The sequence below is a fragment of the Bos indicus x Bos taurus genome, chromosome 8, assembly GCF_003369695.1.
Source record: "Bos indicus x Bos taurus breed Angus x Brahman F1 hybrid chromosome 8, Bos_hybrid_MaternalHap_v2.0, whole genome shotgun sequence".
Taxonomy (NCBI): domain Eukaryota; kingdom Metazoa; phylum Chordata; class Mammalia; order Artiodactyla; family Bovidae; genus Bos; species Bos indicus x Bos taurus.
In genome coordinates, this window is record NC_040083.1 from 50,693,942 (window position 1) to 50,712,600 (window position 18,659).

At 39.2% G+C, this 18,659-nt stretch overlaps 1 protein-coding gene across 3 annotated transcripts in view; it reads right to left on the reverse strand.

Annotated features, from left to right (window-relative positions):
- Positions 1–18,659, reverse strand: part of TRPM6 (transient receptor potential cation channel subfamily M member 6) — a 165,224-nt gene that overhangs the window by 88,170 nt on the left and 58,395 nt on the right. For all 3 annotated transcript variants that reach the window (XM_027549478.1, XM_027549477.1, XM_027549476.1), the window contains exons 2-6: positions 13,775–13,854; positions 11,101–11,139; positions 10,092–10,269; positions 6,013–6,226; positions 266–390 (exon numbers count right to left, since the gene is read on the reverse strand). In XM_027549478.1, coding sequence (XP_027405279.1) covers positions 266–390; positions 6,013–6,226; positions 10,092–10,269; positions 11,101–11,139; positions 13,775–13,854 — 636 coding nt within the window. The remainder of the gene's footprint in view (positions 1–265; positions 391–6,012; positions 6,227–10,091; positions 10,270–11,100; positions 11,140–13,774; positions 13,855–18,659) is intronic.

Here is an 18,659-nt window from a genome sequence, read left to right on the forward strand (position 1 = left end):
ATTGGGAAAGCTATTAGAATTACCCAGGGGATTAGGTTTGAGGTATGAGCAGAGATCATTTCAGGGTTAGTGCAGGGTTTTGGGCCTGAGCAACTGCAGGGTAAGATTTTCACTTTCTAAGACAGGGTAAGAGAGGCAGCATGAAGTCAGGAATTGGTTTGGGGCATATTACATTGAAGATGTCTACAGGTATCCAGGTATAGTGCTAAGCTGGCAAATGGATATATGTTTATTTCCTTTTGCTATGAAAGAATTGTCTACTTACATCTCTTCCAATAAGATCTTTCCGGTTCTCAATGACACCCCAAGGAGGGATTCCAACTGTCCAGATTTTTCTCAAGGACTGCGAGGAATGGGCTTTCAGGGCATCCCCAACATGTTTAGACACACCTATGAACAACCAGGTTAGAAGTCAAACTTTAATTCACAAATCACGCAAAACACTGCAACTGCCAGAAAGAGAATAATAGGCAAGTATATGCAAAAGCCAACTTTTTTACTCTCCACTTTCAAAGTGAAAGTGGAGAGTGAAAATGTTGGCTTAAAGCTCAACATTCAGAAAACGAAGATCACGGCATCTGGTCCCATCACTTCATGGGAAATAGATAGGGAAACAGTGGAAACAGCAGCTGACTTTATTTTGGGGGGCTCCAAAATCACTGCAGATGGTAACTGCAGCCATGAAATTAAAAGACGCTTACTCCTTGGAAGGAAAGTTATGACCAACCTAGATAGCATATTCAAAAGCAGAGACATTAGTTTGCCAACAAAGGTCCGTCTAGTCAAGGCTATGGTTTTTCCAGTGGTCACGTATGGATGTCAGAGTTGGACTGTGAAGAAAGCTAAGTGCCGAAGAATTGATGCTTTTGAAGTGTGGTGTTGGAGAAGACTCTTGAGAGTCCCTTGGACTGCAGGGAGATCCAACCAGTACATTCTGAAGGAGATCAGCCCTGGGATTTCTTTGGAAGGAATGATGCTAAAGCTGAAACTCCAGTACTTTGGCCACCTCATGAGAAGAGTTGACTCACTGGAAAAGACTCTGATGCTGGGAGGGATTGGAGGCAGGAGGAGAAGGGGACGACAGAGGATGAGATGGCTGGATGGCATCACTGACTCGATGGACGTGAGTCTGAGTGAACTCCAGGAGTTGGTGATGGACAGGGAGGCCTGGTGTGCTGCGATTCATGGGTCACAAAGAGTCAGACATGACTGAGCGACTGAACTGAACTGAGAAAGTGCCAGTTGGACTATAAAGAAAGCTGAGCGCCAAAGAATTGATGCTTTTGAACTGTGGTGTTGGAGAAGACTCTTGAGTCCCTTGGACTGCAAGGAGATCCAACCAGTCCATCCTAAAGGAGATCAGTCCTGGGTGTTCATTGGAAGGACTGATGTTGAAGCTGAAAGTCCAATACTTTGGCCACCTGATGTGAAGAGCTGACTCATTGGAAAAGACCCTGATGCTGGGAAAGATTGTAGTCAGGAGGAGAAGGGGATGACAGAGGATGAGATGGTTGGATGGCATCACTGACTCGATGGACATGGGTTTGGGTAGACTCAGGGAGTTGGCATTGGACAAGGAGGCCTGGCGTGCTGCAGTCCATGAGGTCACAAAGAGTCGGACACGACTGAGCGACTGAACTGAACTGATACGCAATTATTTCCCTGTTATCAGGGAAAGTTGCTGGCACAGAGGAATTACAAACATAATAGTTTCACTGTCCTCAAAATCCTCTGTACTCTGTCTATTCATCCCTCATTCTCCCCAGTCCTTGATAACCACTGATCTTTTTATCGTCTCTATAGTTTTGCCTCTTCCAGAATGTCATATAGTTGGAATTATGCACTATGTAGCCTTTTGAGATTGGCTTAACCTGCCTTTTAATTGCAAACACTACATTACACCACTTACTCTTTTAAAGTAGAATCTGACTCTGTATGTGTCATTAGCACAGGAAGAAAAACGCAAAAACCCTGCATATTGCATGCATCTGAAGCACAGCACTTAAATCATTTTCTTCTCTCTGGCATCCCCCGCTCCCAGTCATCTTCTAAAACTGGGGTTCTGAACCACAGAACATACATCAGTACCAACAGAGATTCAGATCCATAGGTTTGGCGTGGATTACCAGCATGTGGTGGTGACAGTTTTTCAGCGGCCCACATGTGATCTTAACACATATTACCTGCTAAGACTCCATAAAACCTGATCGGACAATATCATTCCCTATTCATCCTTCTGTTCAAAAATCTTTTGAGGGCTCCCTGCTACACAGAGAATAAAACCTCAACCCAAATAGCATGGTACCCAATCTGGCTCCAGTCTCTCTTGGCTGTCCCTGTCCTCTGCCACAAGGCACATCCAGCTAGAAGGTGTATCACCACTCTCTGCACATGCCTTAAGCTCTAGCTGTGTTCCCGGCCCTGAACTGCCACCTTGGCCTAGAATGCTTCTTTCTACCCTTTTCTCAAGGGAAGAGTATATATCCTCCACCAAGCCTTTTTCTCAGGTTCCCCAGTTGGAAATGGAATTTGTCTTCCTCTTCCTTTTACTCCCAAACACTTTCTTTGTATCTCAACTATGGCCCATTCATCAAGTTTTGGTTAGTTATTTATTGTCTGTTATCACAGTCACCCGCTTCATCACTAACCCAGGGGCCATATCTTACTCATCTTTCATCCACAGCATCTATCCAAATACATAGTAGGTTCTTAAAGGTTTCTGGCATTCAATTTAAATAAGTGTCAAAAATTCATGCCAAATAACGTTCTACTACAGTTGAGAAGCATTCAAGCATAGGCTAAAGCTGATAAACAAAGCTTCTCAAATTTAAATGTTCATAAGAATCCTCTGGGGCTCAGTTGGTAAAGAATCTTCTTGCAATGCAGGAAACCCCGGTTCAGTTCCTGGGCTGGGAAGATCCGCTGGAGAATGAATAGGCTACCCAGTCCAGTATTCCTGGGCTTGTCTGGTGGCTCAGCTGGTAAAGAATGCGCCTGCGATGTGGGAGGCCTGGGTTCGATCCCTGGACTGGGAAGATCCCCTGGAGAAGGGAAAGGCTACCCACTCCAGTATTCTGGTCTGGAGAATTCCATGGATTGTATAGTCCACGGGGTCACAAAGAGTCAGACATGACTGAGCAACTTTCACTTTCAAGAATCATCTGGGGATGTTATCAAAACGCAGTTTCTTATCCCACTCATCTGGGGAGCCTGATATCTGGGTTACCATCAAACTCCTTGGTGATGCTGATGTTACTGGTCCAGGGACCACTTCTTGTGTAGTCAGGCCCTAAGGAGCTGTGCTTGAATCAAGTCAGACCCTGGTTATTGTTTAAGGAAGCTCCAAATATATCTCATTTCTTTTGTTCATATGAACTATTTCTATAGTTTTCACACTATTATATTTGCATTCCTTAATTGACCCTAACCTAAAATATTAATTTTAAAAAGGCAGTAAGTAAAGCACGTGACACAGTTAGCTATTCAAAGAAAAAAACTATGACCAAGTTCACCTTTTCCTGAACTCTATAAACTTCCCCACCCACCCTTTTATTTTTTTTTTCTTTTACTGGAAATAAAATAAGTACTACACACTGGACTTAGAACTCTGCAACCTTCACTTTCTTTTAAGAATGTGAAACAATAGTACCAGAGGTTACCTACCCACTGGTGACAGGCTCTAAATCCCTTGGTTTTATGTTTTCTTTGTTTTTTCAATCACTTGCTTTCTTCATTCCTTTTTAGTCAAAAGAAATTATTTCTTATCTTAGTACCTGTTGTTCACTGTTAGACAAATGTATAGGCCCTGGCTTCTACCTCATAATCAAGGAGACTCATCCTGACCTAGCCTGTATGTCAAACACACACGTGCCACAGGTGCTACAGGCAGAAATTACGGAACAACAGTGAGTTGAGATAGAGAACGCTTCCTGGGTATGTCAGCACCTAATGTAGATCCTAAAGGACGGGCAGAATTTAATAGGGAACACTGGCTAGAACATCCCAAGTAGAAATAGAGAGAAGTAAAGGGAAGAGGGAAAGCTACAGGAGTGATATTGTGACTTGTAATAATAACTATTTAGTCTGTCAGAGACACAGAGCTCCTCAAATCCCTGGAATTTCCTAAGTGGTGAGAGTGAGAGATGGTATTGTTATGTTAATGAGACAACTTTTGGACCTACTGCTGTGGGTTGGTTTCCAGAATAACCAACCATCCTTGTGATTAGAGGGTTGGAACTTCCAGTCGCATCCCCAACCTCTGGGGAAGGGAAAGGAACTGGATATTGAGTTCAATTATCAATAACCAATAATATAATCAATTATGCCCATATAATGAAGCCTATGGGTTTCCCAGGTGGCTTAGTGGTAAAGAATCTGCCTGCCAATGCAGAAGATGTGGGTTCCACCCCTGGCTTGGGACGATCCCCTGGAGAAGGAAATGGCAACCCACTCCAGTGTTCTTGCCTGGGAAATCCCGTGGACAGAGGAGCCTACAGTTTGTAAGCTACAGACTGTAGCCTACAGCAGGCTACAGTCCATGGTTTGCAGAAGAGCTGGACATGACTCAGTTGACTAAACAACAACAAGAACAACAATGAAGCTTCTACAAAAACCAAACAAACAAACACAAACAAAACAAAACAAAAAACAGGATTTGGAGAGCTTCCAAGTCAACATGTGGACATGGGAGGAAGGCACAGAAGCCCCATGCCCTTTCCCACAGGTGCCTTGTCCTATGAATCGCTTCTCTCTAGCTGTTCTTGAGTTACATCCTTCTATAATAAACTGGTAATCTAATGAGTAAATTGGTTTCCTGCATCCTGTGAACTACTCTAGTAAATTCATCAAACCCAAGGATCGGGTAGTGGGACGTGAAAGAAAGTGTGAAAGTGTTAGTCACTCAGTTGTGTCCAAGTCTTTGTGACTCCATGGACCATAGCCCACTAGGCTCCCTCTGTCTATGGAATTCTCCAGGCAAGAATACTGGAGTGGGTTGCCATTTTCTTCTCCAGGGGAAATCAGGGATAGAACCTGGGTCTCCGACATTGCATGCAGGCTCTTTACCATCTGAGCCACCTGATTTGCAGCCAGAGAGTCAGAAGCACAGGTAACAACCTGGACTGGAGGCTGACGTCTGAAGAGAGGACAGTCTTGTGGGACGGAGCCCTAAACCTGTGAGATCTGATGCTGTTTCCAGGTAAATATTGTCAGAACTGAGTTGGATTGTAGGACATTTCAGCTGGTCACATGGGAACTGGTGTTAGAACTGTGATAGGTTAGTAACAGATGGTAACAGGAGTTTGTGAAGTTACTAATTCTCAACCCCGGCTGCACACTAGACATCCTTCAGAAGTTCCACCCTGAAAAACTCTAATTAATTTGGAGTAGAGCCTGTGTATTGTATTTTTGTAATGCCCCCAGACGATTCTGTTATACACATACAGTTCATAAAAACTGATGCAAGAGAGTCGGGTTAGAGGTTCAGGGGCTACTAAATGAAGTTTTTGAATGCCAGATTTCAAGAAATATGACTCAGATAGAGATAGTATGTGAAAAGGTGGTTTTGTAGTTAATTATCTCCTCATGCCCCATGCACTCAATACAATTGTTGCACACGTCCCTGCTTTCCAATTGCTGAGAACTTGACCACGGCGAGTTTAGTTCATGTCTATGCCCACACACTACACACACTACACTCTTGCCTGGAGTCCGTGTCCTTTGTAACCTTACAATAGTCCAAAGCTCATGAAAAACTATTTTCTTTGGTAAAAGTCTACAAAGTTATATTAAAATAGGAGATTTTAACAATGGTAAAAACACAGTCCAGGAAAGGTCTATGATTCTTCTGGGTTTCTTTTTCAGTTACTACAGTTTCAGTCTTCCTCCCTCATGCTGCCTATATCTCCTGGGAGCACTGCAGAGCAAACTTAAGTGCTATACTGGCTGATTCAATTTTAAAAGGAATTACAGAAAAAGAAAAAAAAAAAGAGTGGAGCAGGGAATGTGCCTTACCTGTATTAATGCCTTCAGTTATTATCCATGCTCCTGTTGTCTCTGCAGCTTTGACCAAACCTTGGCTGAAGATCTCTTTAAGTTTTGAGGGCATCTTGAAGTTCTGGATACCACCATGGACGGAGATCACCAGCTTTGGCAGTTCCATCTTCCACTCTTTTAACATTAAATGTAACAGGTGATCCAACTTTGTGTCATAAGAAGTTCTAATATACTGGAAGATATACATAAACACATACACATAAAATAGTGGAAAAGACATGCCAATTCATAATAAGCACACAGCAGGGCAACTGAAATGCCAAAACTTAAAAGAACAGTGCCTGGAATCTCTTTAAAAGCTCATCTTCCTATGATGGAAATATTTACTTTGAAAGGATCCCACACCCCCTTTAAGTTCCTTCTGGGAATTACAAGTCACGGCAGGAAGGTTTCCTCTGATTTTCAGCGTTGGTCCATCAATGTTCTCTAGAAGGTCTGAGGTGAGGCAGAAAAATGTCAAACTGGCAAAAACCATTACTCCAGCAAACCCATTTAAAAAAATTGTTTAGAAATCAGTGAAATGAGGCTTTTCATAAATGTTTTGGCTTTTCTTAATTTACTTGGTCATTTCACATATGTGCATATTTTTTCATCCACTATTGACAATTATTGTACATCCCTTGAGATGCATATACTTACATGTTTGCATAATTTAAATTAAGATCCAGGAACATGTATATTTATTTCAAATTTTACTTTCTAATGATATTATTTATATATATATATATATATATAAAATCTCTCTAAAAACTTTTTTCCCCTAAAATATACACTTTTCACAAAAGGGTCAATGTAACCAAAAAAAAAAAGAGGGAATCAGACAGTCCCAGAATCATTTGTCATTTTGCCCAAAATTAAAAAGCGTATGACTGGCTTTCTTTTCCCAGCCAATACAGCCACTTACAGATTGTTAAAATTATATTGAGATGACTGTGAGCCAACCAACAGCAAGAATAAGTCAGATTTATAGGATAAGAGCTATAAGAAACCATGAATCTATAACCACAGGTAGAGATCACCATAGATATGCAAATAGGAATTATCACATGATCCTCTAGAATGTGATACTGATTTAAAACAATTGTCTTCACCTTTGAAATTCTTAAAAAATAATCCCTTTATTTCATAATTAAAATATTAGGAATTCTGAACATGAGGATGGTGCAGCCATCACAGAATGTATTGAATAGTAGAAAGAATCTAAGGGTAACTAGGATTCAATTTACAAGCGAGGAAACTGAGTTACCATGGCTTTATCATGTATACAAATAGCAGGGAAAATACAAGTGGACCTTTGTGCAATGGTTTATGTTGCTCCAAGTAATAAATAAAGGCAGAGAAGCAGCTCTGGGTTAGTTCTCCTTCTATCGCAACTCTTCTTCCAGGTAGCACTCTTTTTCAACCGTTAAGTACTTTTAGTCCTAGAAGATACTTCTTGAGATTTCAGGATAAACACCCTTCATTAACTAAATTATCAGCGGCAGAGTCTTTTCTTCCAAAAGCCAACCAAAGGCGATGCTAAGGGTTAACTACTCTTACCTTCCCCTCCTCCTCCTTTATAACTACTGCTACTACTAAGTCGCTTCAGTCATTTCTGGCTCTGTGAGACCCCATAGACTGGAGCCCACCAGGCTCCCCTGTCCCTGGGATTCTCCAGGCAAGAACACTGGAGTGGGTTGCCGTTTCCTTCTCCAATGCAGGAAAGTGAAAAGTGAAAATGAAGTCGCTCAGTCGTGTCCGACTTTTCGCATTCCCACGGACTGCAGCCTACCAGGCTCCTCCGTCCATGGGATTTTCCAGGCAAGAGTACTGGAGTGGGGTGCCATTGCCTTCTCCACCTTTATAACTAACTCACCTCCAATCCTTTGTGGAAGGAGGTGGGAGGGCTAACAACTGGGAAGGCAAATGCAGCCAGAGGGATGAGTAACCAGCTCTCACAAGCTCTCCTGCTATGCACCCTAAGACTGAAGTTCAATTCCAGGCTGAAGTATAAGGATAGCTGCTTCTCTTCTGAGAGGTCAAATAAAATGTATTCAGGCACAGAGTAGGTACAGGAGCCTAATGCTAAGCATAAAACGTATTAGTGATCAGGAGATTTGTCTGACTATGCTTTTGGTTTTCCTCAGTTCAGTTCAGTTCAGTCGCTCAGTCGTGTCCGACTCTTTGCGACCCCATGAATCGCAGCACGCCAGGCCTCCCTGTCCATCACCAACTCCCGGAGTTCACTCAAACTCACGTCCATCAAGTCAGTGATCCCATCCAGCATCTCATCCTCTGTCGTCCTCTTCTCCTCCTGCCCCCAATCCCTCCCAGCATCAGAGTCTTTTCCAATGAGTCAACTCTTTGCATGTGGTGGCCAAAGTACTAGAGTTTCAGCCTCAGCATCATTCCTTCCAAAGATATCCCAGGGCTGATCTCCTTCAGAATGGACTGGTTGGATTTCCTTGCAGTCCAAGGGACTCTCAAGAGTCTTCTCCAACACATACCCGAATCCCCCTTGGCCCTCATACAAATTATTCCTCTTGCCTACAGTGGTGTTACCCTTCTGCCTCACTCACCTTTCCCTTCTCAGTATAGCCATCCCTACTCTCAGATGGCTTCCCTGACATACACACCCAATCCAAGAAAAACAGGGAGTTTGCTTTTCATTCTCTCAAAGGACCCTGTACTCCCCTTTCATAACATCTACACTGTCTGTAGTAATCGTATGTTCATTTCCTGTTTCCCTCACTAGACTGTAAGCAATGTTAGTACACAGAACATATGGTCTTTGGGGCATAGCAGACTATGAAATGAAATGAAGTGAAGTGGCTCAGTCATGTCCGACTTTTCCCGACCCCATGGACTACAGCCTATCAGGCTCCTCGGTCCATGGGATTTTCCAGGCAAGAGTACTGGAGTGGGTTGCCATTTCCTTCTCCAGGGATCTTCCCCACCAAGGGATTGAACCATAAAGATCTGCTGAATGGACTGAAAAAAATGAGTAAATGATGATGATTATGAACCAACATAAAACAAAAGGAAGAAGACAAAAATTTAAGGGAAAAAATCACATAAAGAGTTTTGTGAAAGTCAGCTTCCAAAGACAGTTTTATTGGCAACTGAAGGAAAAGTCAATGCACAAAGTTAGGTGCAAGAGGATTAGTAATCAGACATGTAGACTACTATACAATTATATTATGAAACCTTATTATTATGGCACTATTAAAACTGTTGCTGATTTGCATTGTTATATGAGAGAAACCAACACAACATGGTGAGGAAATGATCCTCCAATATAAAAAAAAAAAAAAAAGAAACTTGAGACTTGTTAAAACATTAAAAAAAAAAAAAAAAAAAAAAGAATTATTCTTTCAAATCCATTTAACTGATGGTGACACTCCAGGGCACAGCTGATTCTGAGCTTTCCTGAGGTGAGTGCCCCTTGCATTTTCCCCAGGGAAAGCTGCCTCTAAAAAAGCAGGGAGTAGTTAACAAGCTCAACAGAGACAGCTGACTTGTCAATAACTATGCAAATCACATGCAAAATACCATGTTAGAGACAGGAGGAAAACTGGCCTGGAAAGCCCAGCACTATCATTCAGGGGGTACAGAAAGAAATCACCCCCATTTTCTTTCCAAGAAGAATTTCTCATGGGGACATATCAGGCATCAAGAGCCACAGGCTAAGTTACTGAGAATTGCTATGGCCACACTTCTGCTGAAATCTGTTCTTTGGTAGTAATTTTTGTGCATTCCCGAAGGAAGGGCAGCCCTTTGGCAACTGCCTCAAGAGTAATAAGCCATTCTCTTCTGCAGGGGGCATAAAAGCTGGCTTGAAAGAGTTAAAGAGCTGGCCACACCACATCTGGGAACTGCTCCTCAAATATAAAGCAAACAGCCCAGTCATTTTTGTCAACAGGTCAACAACATGGATCGCTTTTGCAATAAAATCTGGTCATCTGATCATCTACACTTGGAAATTCTATTTGGACATACATTTGGAGGTTATATCCTCTGTTTAGAAACCAGCAAAATAATGTGAGTTATTAGCAAACCTTGGAGTGGTGGATGTGCTCTCCATGTTGGAAGTTAATCGTGCCAAAGGTGTCTGTAGGGCTTTTCGTTGTGTGCTTTTCAACAGACCACTGTTCATCTTCACTACCGCTGGCAGCTGAGACAGTCCGAGTATAATCTATCCCATGATGGTCTCTAATCAATAGTCCACAGTAACACCTTAAATTTGACATAAAAACCAATTTAAAATAGAAAACACACAATTTTAGAATAGGAAATAGAGGTAGTGGGAACTTCCCTGGTGATCCACTAGTTAAGACTCCATGCTTCCATTGTAGGGGGCATGGGTTTAATCCCTGCTTGGGTAACTAAGTTTCTACATGTCATGGTCAAAAAATTTAAAAAGAAAACAGATTCAGTGTTTCTACATGTTTCTAGGGTAATGTACAGATGACATATATCAACAGTTTTAAAACTTCTCATTGAGGTTTATATTAGATTTCAAACACTGGGTTGTTTTCTAAGTTTAAAAACATTCTCAGAGGTTCTCTCCCTTAGCTGCACATTAGAATCATTTTGGGGATGCTTTAAGAAAACACTAAAAATCTCTTATGCACCCATGTTCATAGCAGCATTATTCACAATAAGCAGGAGCTAGAAGAAACATCAACAGATGAATATATGAACAAAATTTAAAAATTCTGAACATCAGCTGACGAATGGATGGACAAAAGGAAAAAGTTCTAAAAATCCATTACACAACAGTGCGAATATACTTAACACTGCTGAACTGTACACTTAAAAATGATTGAAATAGTAAAGAAAACAAAAAACCCATCAAATTGTATATTTTAAACACGTGCAGTTTATTTTATGTCAACTATACTTCAAAAAAGCTGTTTTACCAAAAAACTCAAGACTTGAGAAAATTAAGAAAATATCCTCATGTAATATGTAAAATGCACATCAAAAGGAGTATTAACCAATCCAAAAAAAGAGATGTGACCTCAGAGATATATATAAACATAGAATTTTTTATCTAAGGCTTACCTGATTAAATTCTGACAGACCTGACATCCTGCAGTGCATCTAAATAAAACAGATAAAACCACTGTTAGTTTATTAATATGTTTTAAAACAAATTTAATTCATATTTAAATATCTGTTAGTTTTCTATAGTCTAGAAATCAGGATTACTGAGTATTCATATATACTACCTCCCAAATATTCCCCTGTGTCATTTTCCATATATAATTACACCTTAGCAACTATGATCTAATTAACAGAACAGAGTTAGGAACCAAAATACCTGGATTTAAATCTCAATGATTTAACAATTCTTCTAAGCCCCAGTTCTCATATCTGAAAATAATATCTGACCCATACAATTATTAGAAAGATTAAGGGTGATAATATATGTAAGGGGTCTTATAATATCTGGTACACTGCAGTTTGTATAATAATGTTGGCTACTAATATTATACTATGAAGATAACAAAATTCTTAAGAATTAAGTAAGAAAATATACATATACAATTTTAAAACCCTAAACTCTGTCAAATTAAGGAACATTTGGTGTGAATATAATTGTTATCTTTATTAATCTCTTTTTTATGATTCAAAAAAGCCTCCTGGATTTGGGAGTTAGCCTTATGGTCATCAATGATTACATTTTTAAGCCTGAAGATTTTTTGTTTGTTTTGTAAAAATAAGATTTTTAAATCTTAGCACCATGGCAGATCCTCTGTTGTAACAAGCAGGCTCTCTAATTGTGCTTCTCAGGCTCTAGAGTGCATGAATTCAACCGTTATTGCACAAGGGCTTAGCTGCCCTGCAGCATGTGGGATCTTAATTCCCTGCCCAGGGATCAAACCCACCCTGTTTCCCACATTACAAGGTAGATTCCTAACCACTGGACTACCAGGGAAGTCCTGAAGAAGTTTTAACTAGAAAAGAAATCTAGTTAAAATAATGAAATAAAAGATAGTGTTCATAAAATCAGTCATTCTAAATTATTCAGAAATGAATGTTCCAGCCTTTTAGAATTTTTGTTCCCTCAACAAGTTCAAAATGAGGGGGGAAAAAAAGCACTGTAGTCAAGTCCATCAGATTTTTTTCTTATTAGGAGGGACAAAAAGAATCAGGAAAAGATCAACTTTTATCTAAGTTTAAAATAATGAACCATCACTCTTTTGCTGTGCACTGTAAGGAAGAAAATTGCATGAAGGCTACAGCTTTGAGAATTTTACTAGGGTCTAAGAAAAAGGCTGGCATAGGAGAAATAGCCATAACCATCCATTAACCTTTTTTTTTACAATCACAGAAAAAGAGAGACTGCTTTCTTCCAATAAAAAGTAGTACATCTTAGACCATTCATGGAATTATGATCATTGATGTTCTTCTTGAGTCTGTGGGCTAATGACCTACTGCTGCTGCTGCTAAGTCGCTTTAGTTGTGTCTGACTCTGTGCAACCCCATAGACAGCAGCCCACTAGGCTCCTCTGTCCCTGGGATTCTCCAGGCAAGAATACTGGAGTGGGTTGCCATTTCCTTCTCCAATGCATGAAAGTGAAAAGTGAAAGTGAAGTCGCTCCGTCGTGTCCGACTCTTAACGACCCCATGGACTGGAGCCTACCAGGCTCCTCCGTCCATGGGATTTTCCAGGCAAGAGTACTGGAGTGGGGTGCCATTGCCTTCTCCGAATGACCTATAGTTTACCACATTTCATGAAGTTCAAAGTGACTGTGAAGACGATTTTCCATTTACAGAGCAATGCGAGTCACCTGAACTCAATCTGCCTTCCACTGCATCCATCATCATACTACAAAATGTCATAAAAGATGAAGGGAAAAAAGGTTACCCTGATTTTTCAGTCTGTAAACATTTCATAAGCAGGTAAAATGAGGATTTCCAATCACAGGGCTTATAAACCACAGGTAATTCAAAGAGGGTGGGACTAGTAAATATTTAACAAATGCAAAGAACACTATTTTAGTCATCATCCCCAAAGAACTAGAATTTCAGTGACCTCATGGTGCTATCTTTCATGAACATACAGCTGTGATTTCTGAACTTTACATGAATATAAGGTTAATTGCCCAACAGAATCTAAAAATAGAATGGTCCCCCTAATTAAAACACTGCTCTCCTATTTTCCTTTAATTCTTTTCCCTAAGGGCAATGCTACCCAGCCTTAATTTCATGGATCCATTACCCTGGGGAATTTTCCACAGCCCCGTCTTCCTTTATCTTTCACTGGCTACTGTTTTGAACTTTGTTCTACAAGTAGAGTTTTCAAACGATTGTCAAGAACTCGGAGTGGTCAAACTCAGGTCATTTCATTCTGCTGCCCATTATCTGCTCAAGGAAAAAGCCTGCAGGAGGAAACAATTAACTGTTTCTATATCTGAGCATGGAGTCCTGAAATATCCCAGCTACTATATTCCATAGACACCTGGGGATAAGGAATTCACAGTATGTTGAAATATCCAATACTCAAAAGTTATAAATTATCCAAACCCACATGGAATAGATGTAGTACTAGATACTTCCCTGGTATCTATCATTCCACTAGACAAACAAGTGTATTAAAGATAAAGCAAGAGTAAAATTTACCACAATATCAACAGTGGCTCTGCCAAGGTAAAGTCATAGCTCTAAATTTCAATAAGCAGTCTTCCAAGTACTGTAGGTTTAAAAAGAAAAATGTAATTAAAAATTATACCTGTGAGGGTCTTTAGAGCTGGGTATGATTTTGTTACATTCTCTCTTGTTGAACACTCCTTCAATCCAAGATTTCTGGGACTGAATAGAAAAATGTCATTATTTTTGTAGCCTAATGAAATAAGAACTCAGTATAACCACAGTAGGCCAGGTAGGCAATATATGTTTAATTATAATAGACACAAATTAAAATGCCAAGACCAACCCCAAACAGACTAAGTGTTCATTGGCTTCTATTACAGACATACAGACAGAAATAATTTGAATGCAAAAATTTTCCCAAAGTTAATTGGTCCATAATCTCATTTAAATGTAAGATCCCTAAATGCATAAAACTCTACCAAGGAAATAAAGATATAGCTGAAGCATTCTCTTAATTCTTCCAAAAGTCACTTTTAAATCTTGCACTGTAACCCTATAGAGTGAATATGAAGCTCTTAAACTTCAAAAATCTCACTTATAAAGTCCTACTCTGGCTAAGATTTGACAGGAAGCTGGAAAGAATGTCAGAGGAGGGCTGTAATCTCAGCAAGATTCTATGAAAGGAGTTCAATGTAAAACTAATCTGAAGGATATGTAATGGGGAATACTGCACATGCGCCCTCAGAAGGGACCTTAACTGAAAAACTGATTTCCCGATTCACAAGATAAATGCCCGATTCACAGGAAATGAGACTTAATTCCTGACCAATAACCATCCACCAACAGTCTTTCCCATCCTCAAGACAATGAATTGACTGCTTGGACTCTGACTGGATGCCCTCTTCTTTGCACTCCCTGTCCCAAACCCTCAACAGATTCACCTGTAGCTTGCGACAGCATGCATTTCCCAAATTGCAATTCCTCTGCTATTCCCAAATGAACTCAATTTCTGGTCATTCAAGCTCGCCCCAGTTTACTGCTTTCTTTAAGGGAGAATTTGCTGCACATTGTATAAGCATAGGATGTTATTCGGTAAATTTCAAAATATCTGAATTCATTCAACAAACATTTTAGAATAGGCCTCCATGTGGCATGCTGGGAATCCTATGGCAAATAAAACAAAGTTCTTACTCTGAAGAAACTCAGAATAAAAAGAAGGAAATGGATAACAAATTGATATAATTAAACCTCATGTGTAACAACTATTAAAAATAGCTCCAAAAAGAGAACTTAATTCAGGGGCCTATGTATATAAATTAAGCAAGCTAGGCTCAAATATTCCCTTCTTTTAAAAGGCTAGACAGCCAACACTAGTAGAACTATCTGGGCAAATTACTTTCTTCATACCTGTTTGCTCATCAATTAAAAATGGAAATAATAATAATAGTAATACCTTACTGTGCTATTGAAAGGAATTAAAAGCTTAGATTTCTCCTTGGGACCTATTAAGGCTCAATAAAGCTTAGTTATTATTATTGGTAAATCAGAGGTAAAAATTAGCTTTTTGGTTGGTAGCATGGGAACTTAACATTGGTGTATTTTTTTCATAGAAAAAGACTTTGGTGAGCTCCAAGTCTCCCTCCTAGGACCTCTCATATTACTAAGAATGATTTTTATGGGTCCATTTTTTCCCACCAGACTCCAGTTCCTAACAGGCCCCTAACCAGTCATTGCTATTGCCCCAGAGCCCAACCCAGTGATTACAGAATGAGCAACAAAATGAACACACTTAAAATAGAACTTCAAGAATTCATGTATACAATTTTCTCTCCAAGGGTGTAAACAGGAAACCTGTGCCCTAACAAGAACATGGAAACCTTCCTCCTGCAACTCCCATATCTTATCTCAAAACTACAGGAAAAGAAAAGCAGGCTTAATTTGCAAGCGTTTCAAAACAATTCTCAAATTAGAACTTTATTTTTTTGTCCCTACCTCATAATGGTAGCCTTTTACAATATACACTTCAGCACCTGTGGAACAGGTTCCCCCGTGTTCAGTTCAACAGAGTACCATTAGAAGCCATATGTCTGTTGGTTCTGATTCAATAGCCCACATCTATTCAGGGCAAATAATCGACATGTGTTTGCCACTTGGAGCAGCACATTGTTGTTGATATTAGAGAATGTGCCATTTCTGCAGCAATCATGGTAGTCTTTATAGACTGGGTATTTTTTATATACTGCGTTAGTGAGCTTGTGTTTTCATTGTGGGCGTTATTTAGGGAAGGGAAAGGCAGACAGAAAAGAAGGAAAATAGTGCCAGTCTTAGGCTGTGTTGGCACAAAGTTTGCCTCACCCTAATATATTTTACGTGCCCAGGACTGGGGTAAGGGTGGTGAACAGCAAAGAAATGTCTAAGACTAATCCTCTAATGGTAGCTATAAATGAATTAATTCCTGATGTCACTGAAAGTATTTCTTCACTGGGGCTTTTTAGGGTTTCCAGATAACAGATTGTTTCTCAGGGGAATCTCTGAGAAGGAATAGTCTTAGAGGCATTTCTTGATTTAAAGAAAAAAAATTCTTCTAAATGTTCATGGATTTTTCTTTTTTAATATCCAGGGGACTGTGTGATTAGGTGCTGAAGGGCACACAGCTAACAAGTAATTTTTTTTTTAACTTTCTCATACTTAAAAAAAATTAAACATTTAAAACATACTTTTTCCAGGTTAAATTGACTACTTCCTTTTATATCTATGTTTCTATACACACAACACTTACTTGCACCTATTCAGTTGTTTTCTTCTCAACATTATTACAGTCTACTTCAAGATAGGCATTAGCTTATTTATCATGGAATCTACACCATGCAGGGAAGCACCAGAATGGATCAAATAGACAAAATATTTTCACACTCCAGATTGACATTTTTTATTTTCTCTACACAGCCCCTCCCTTGGAGCAAGGACACACTCAAATTGAGTGGCAGGCAGATGGATGTGTTGGCTGGGGAAATACATCAATGCAAAGCCAGCCCATCTACTGGGAGACTCAGCTCAGGGTCTCCCACGGAGTTTTGTCCATAATCTGAGGGATACCTCATGGGACTCACTTGATCTGAGATTAAGAGTCATAGGTAAAGGGCATCCAAATCTAAAATAACCCAAACTCGAGGATCTGGCTCACCACACTGCCACAAGTTAACCTCACTAGCTTTCTAGTAAATAATCTTTCCAGAAAACTGCATTTAGGAGTACTTCTTCACGAACACAAAATAACCTTACAGGTTTTCTTCTCTTTGGGTAGTCAAAGGTAAGCACTATTTTGATGGTAATGATTTATTTTTATTTTTCTTATTTTAATGGTAACATTTTTAATAGAATGTCAACTAAATAACTCGCAATTCCCTAAAATGCCACTTCTCCCGGTTGAGTGAGAAATTTTACTGACATTTTCATATACTGCCTTACTGAACAAAAGCATTTAGAACTTCATAATGACTATTTAGATTACATAAACTCATGAGTATATGAGTAAAACATTTATGAATTCTCCACAGACTCTAATGGGGAATTAGAAGAACTCAACAGTGACCTACTTAGTAGAGTATATCATAAAAGATTCAAGCTAAAATGTCAAACATCCCTCCACATCCCAAATTGGTGAAAGCTTTCTTTACGTTAGTCCAAAAACACAATTTTAAATGGCAATGAGAAGACATCCTTTCCTCTGCTGTCACACATGCTCAGCCTTATTCTTAAGGAATTAAACTTGCAAACAAGATGTTTATTACTTCAGATCATGTGAAATCATTTTGATAAGTAGGGAAAAGGAAATGGGAGGCTTCCCTTATGAGTATTCTTTACAACTATCCCTGGATAGTGAAATACAGAGTTTAACTGAATGCTGGGCCTATTTGCTGTAGAACCACTCTAAGAAGGTTTTCAAGTTAGATACACTCAGTCTCCAATTTCCACTCAGCAAAACATTCACAAATTTGTTATTCAGGTACACAGGGATGGTCTTTATTTATGCTACAAATATCTTCTTAAATTATCCAAAACTTTACTAGTACTATACCTAAGTGAACATAATCTAGAAAAGTTTCTTGGAGTGAAGCTTTACTATCAGCAGAGCTATACTCAAATAATTGACTTTTAGAAAACCTACCATCCTCTGAGACAATAAAGCCTTTACTAGGAATTATAGGCTAAAGGCAATGGCATTTATGTTATCCATAGTAAGGTTTATATACAAAGAAGATTACTTGTTTCACTTTCTAAGTGTAACAGGGCAGAAAGAACACTGCTGCTTGCAATTCCATGCAGATACATATCATATATTTAACATATTTAAATACCACACATACCACATATTTAATTCAAAATCTTTGCTAAAAGAAAAGAGTAAGAGAGGGCTTATCATATTGAGTGAAGTAAGTCAGAGAAAGACAAATATTATATTATATCACTTATATGGGGAATCTAAAAAAATGATACAAATGAATTTATTTACAAAACATAAATAGACTAACAGACACAGAAAACAAACTTATGGCTACTAAAGTGGGTAATGGGGGGTGAGGGGAGGTGGAGAGAGATAAATTAGGAGTTTGGAATTAATATTTACACACTATTATATATAAAATAGGTAAATAACAAGGATCTACTGTATAGCACAGAAAACTGTATTCAATATCTTATAATAATCTATAATGAAAAAGAATCTGAAAAAGAACACACATATATATGCATGTATAACTGAATCATTTTGCTGTATACTTGAAATTAACACATTGTAAATTAACTATATTTCAATTTTTTTAAGTGGAAAATAAAAGAATGAGAGAGGACTAGAAGAAGAAAGGTGAGAGAAAAGATATAAAATGTTTAGGTGTGGGCAATTTCAATGCCATTCCACATTCAGGAGTACAGCATGCCCACGAGAAGCAGCTCTCAAACTTTGGGGAGTTAGAACTCCATATTCATTAAATTTACCAAGGACCTCCATAGAATTTCACTTGTGG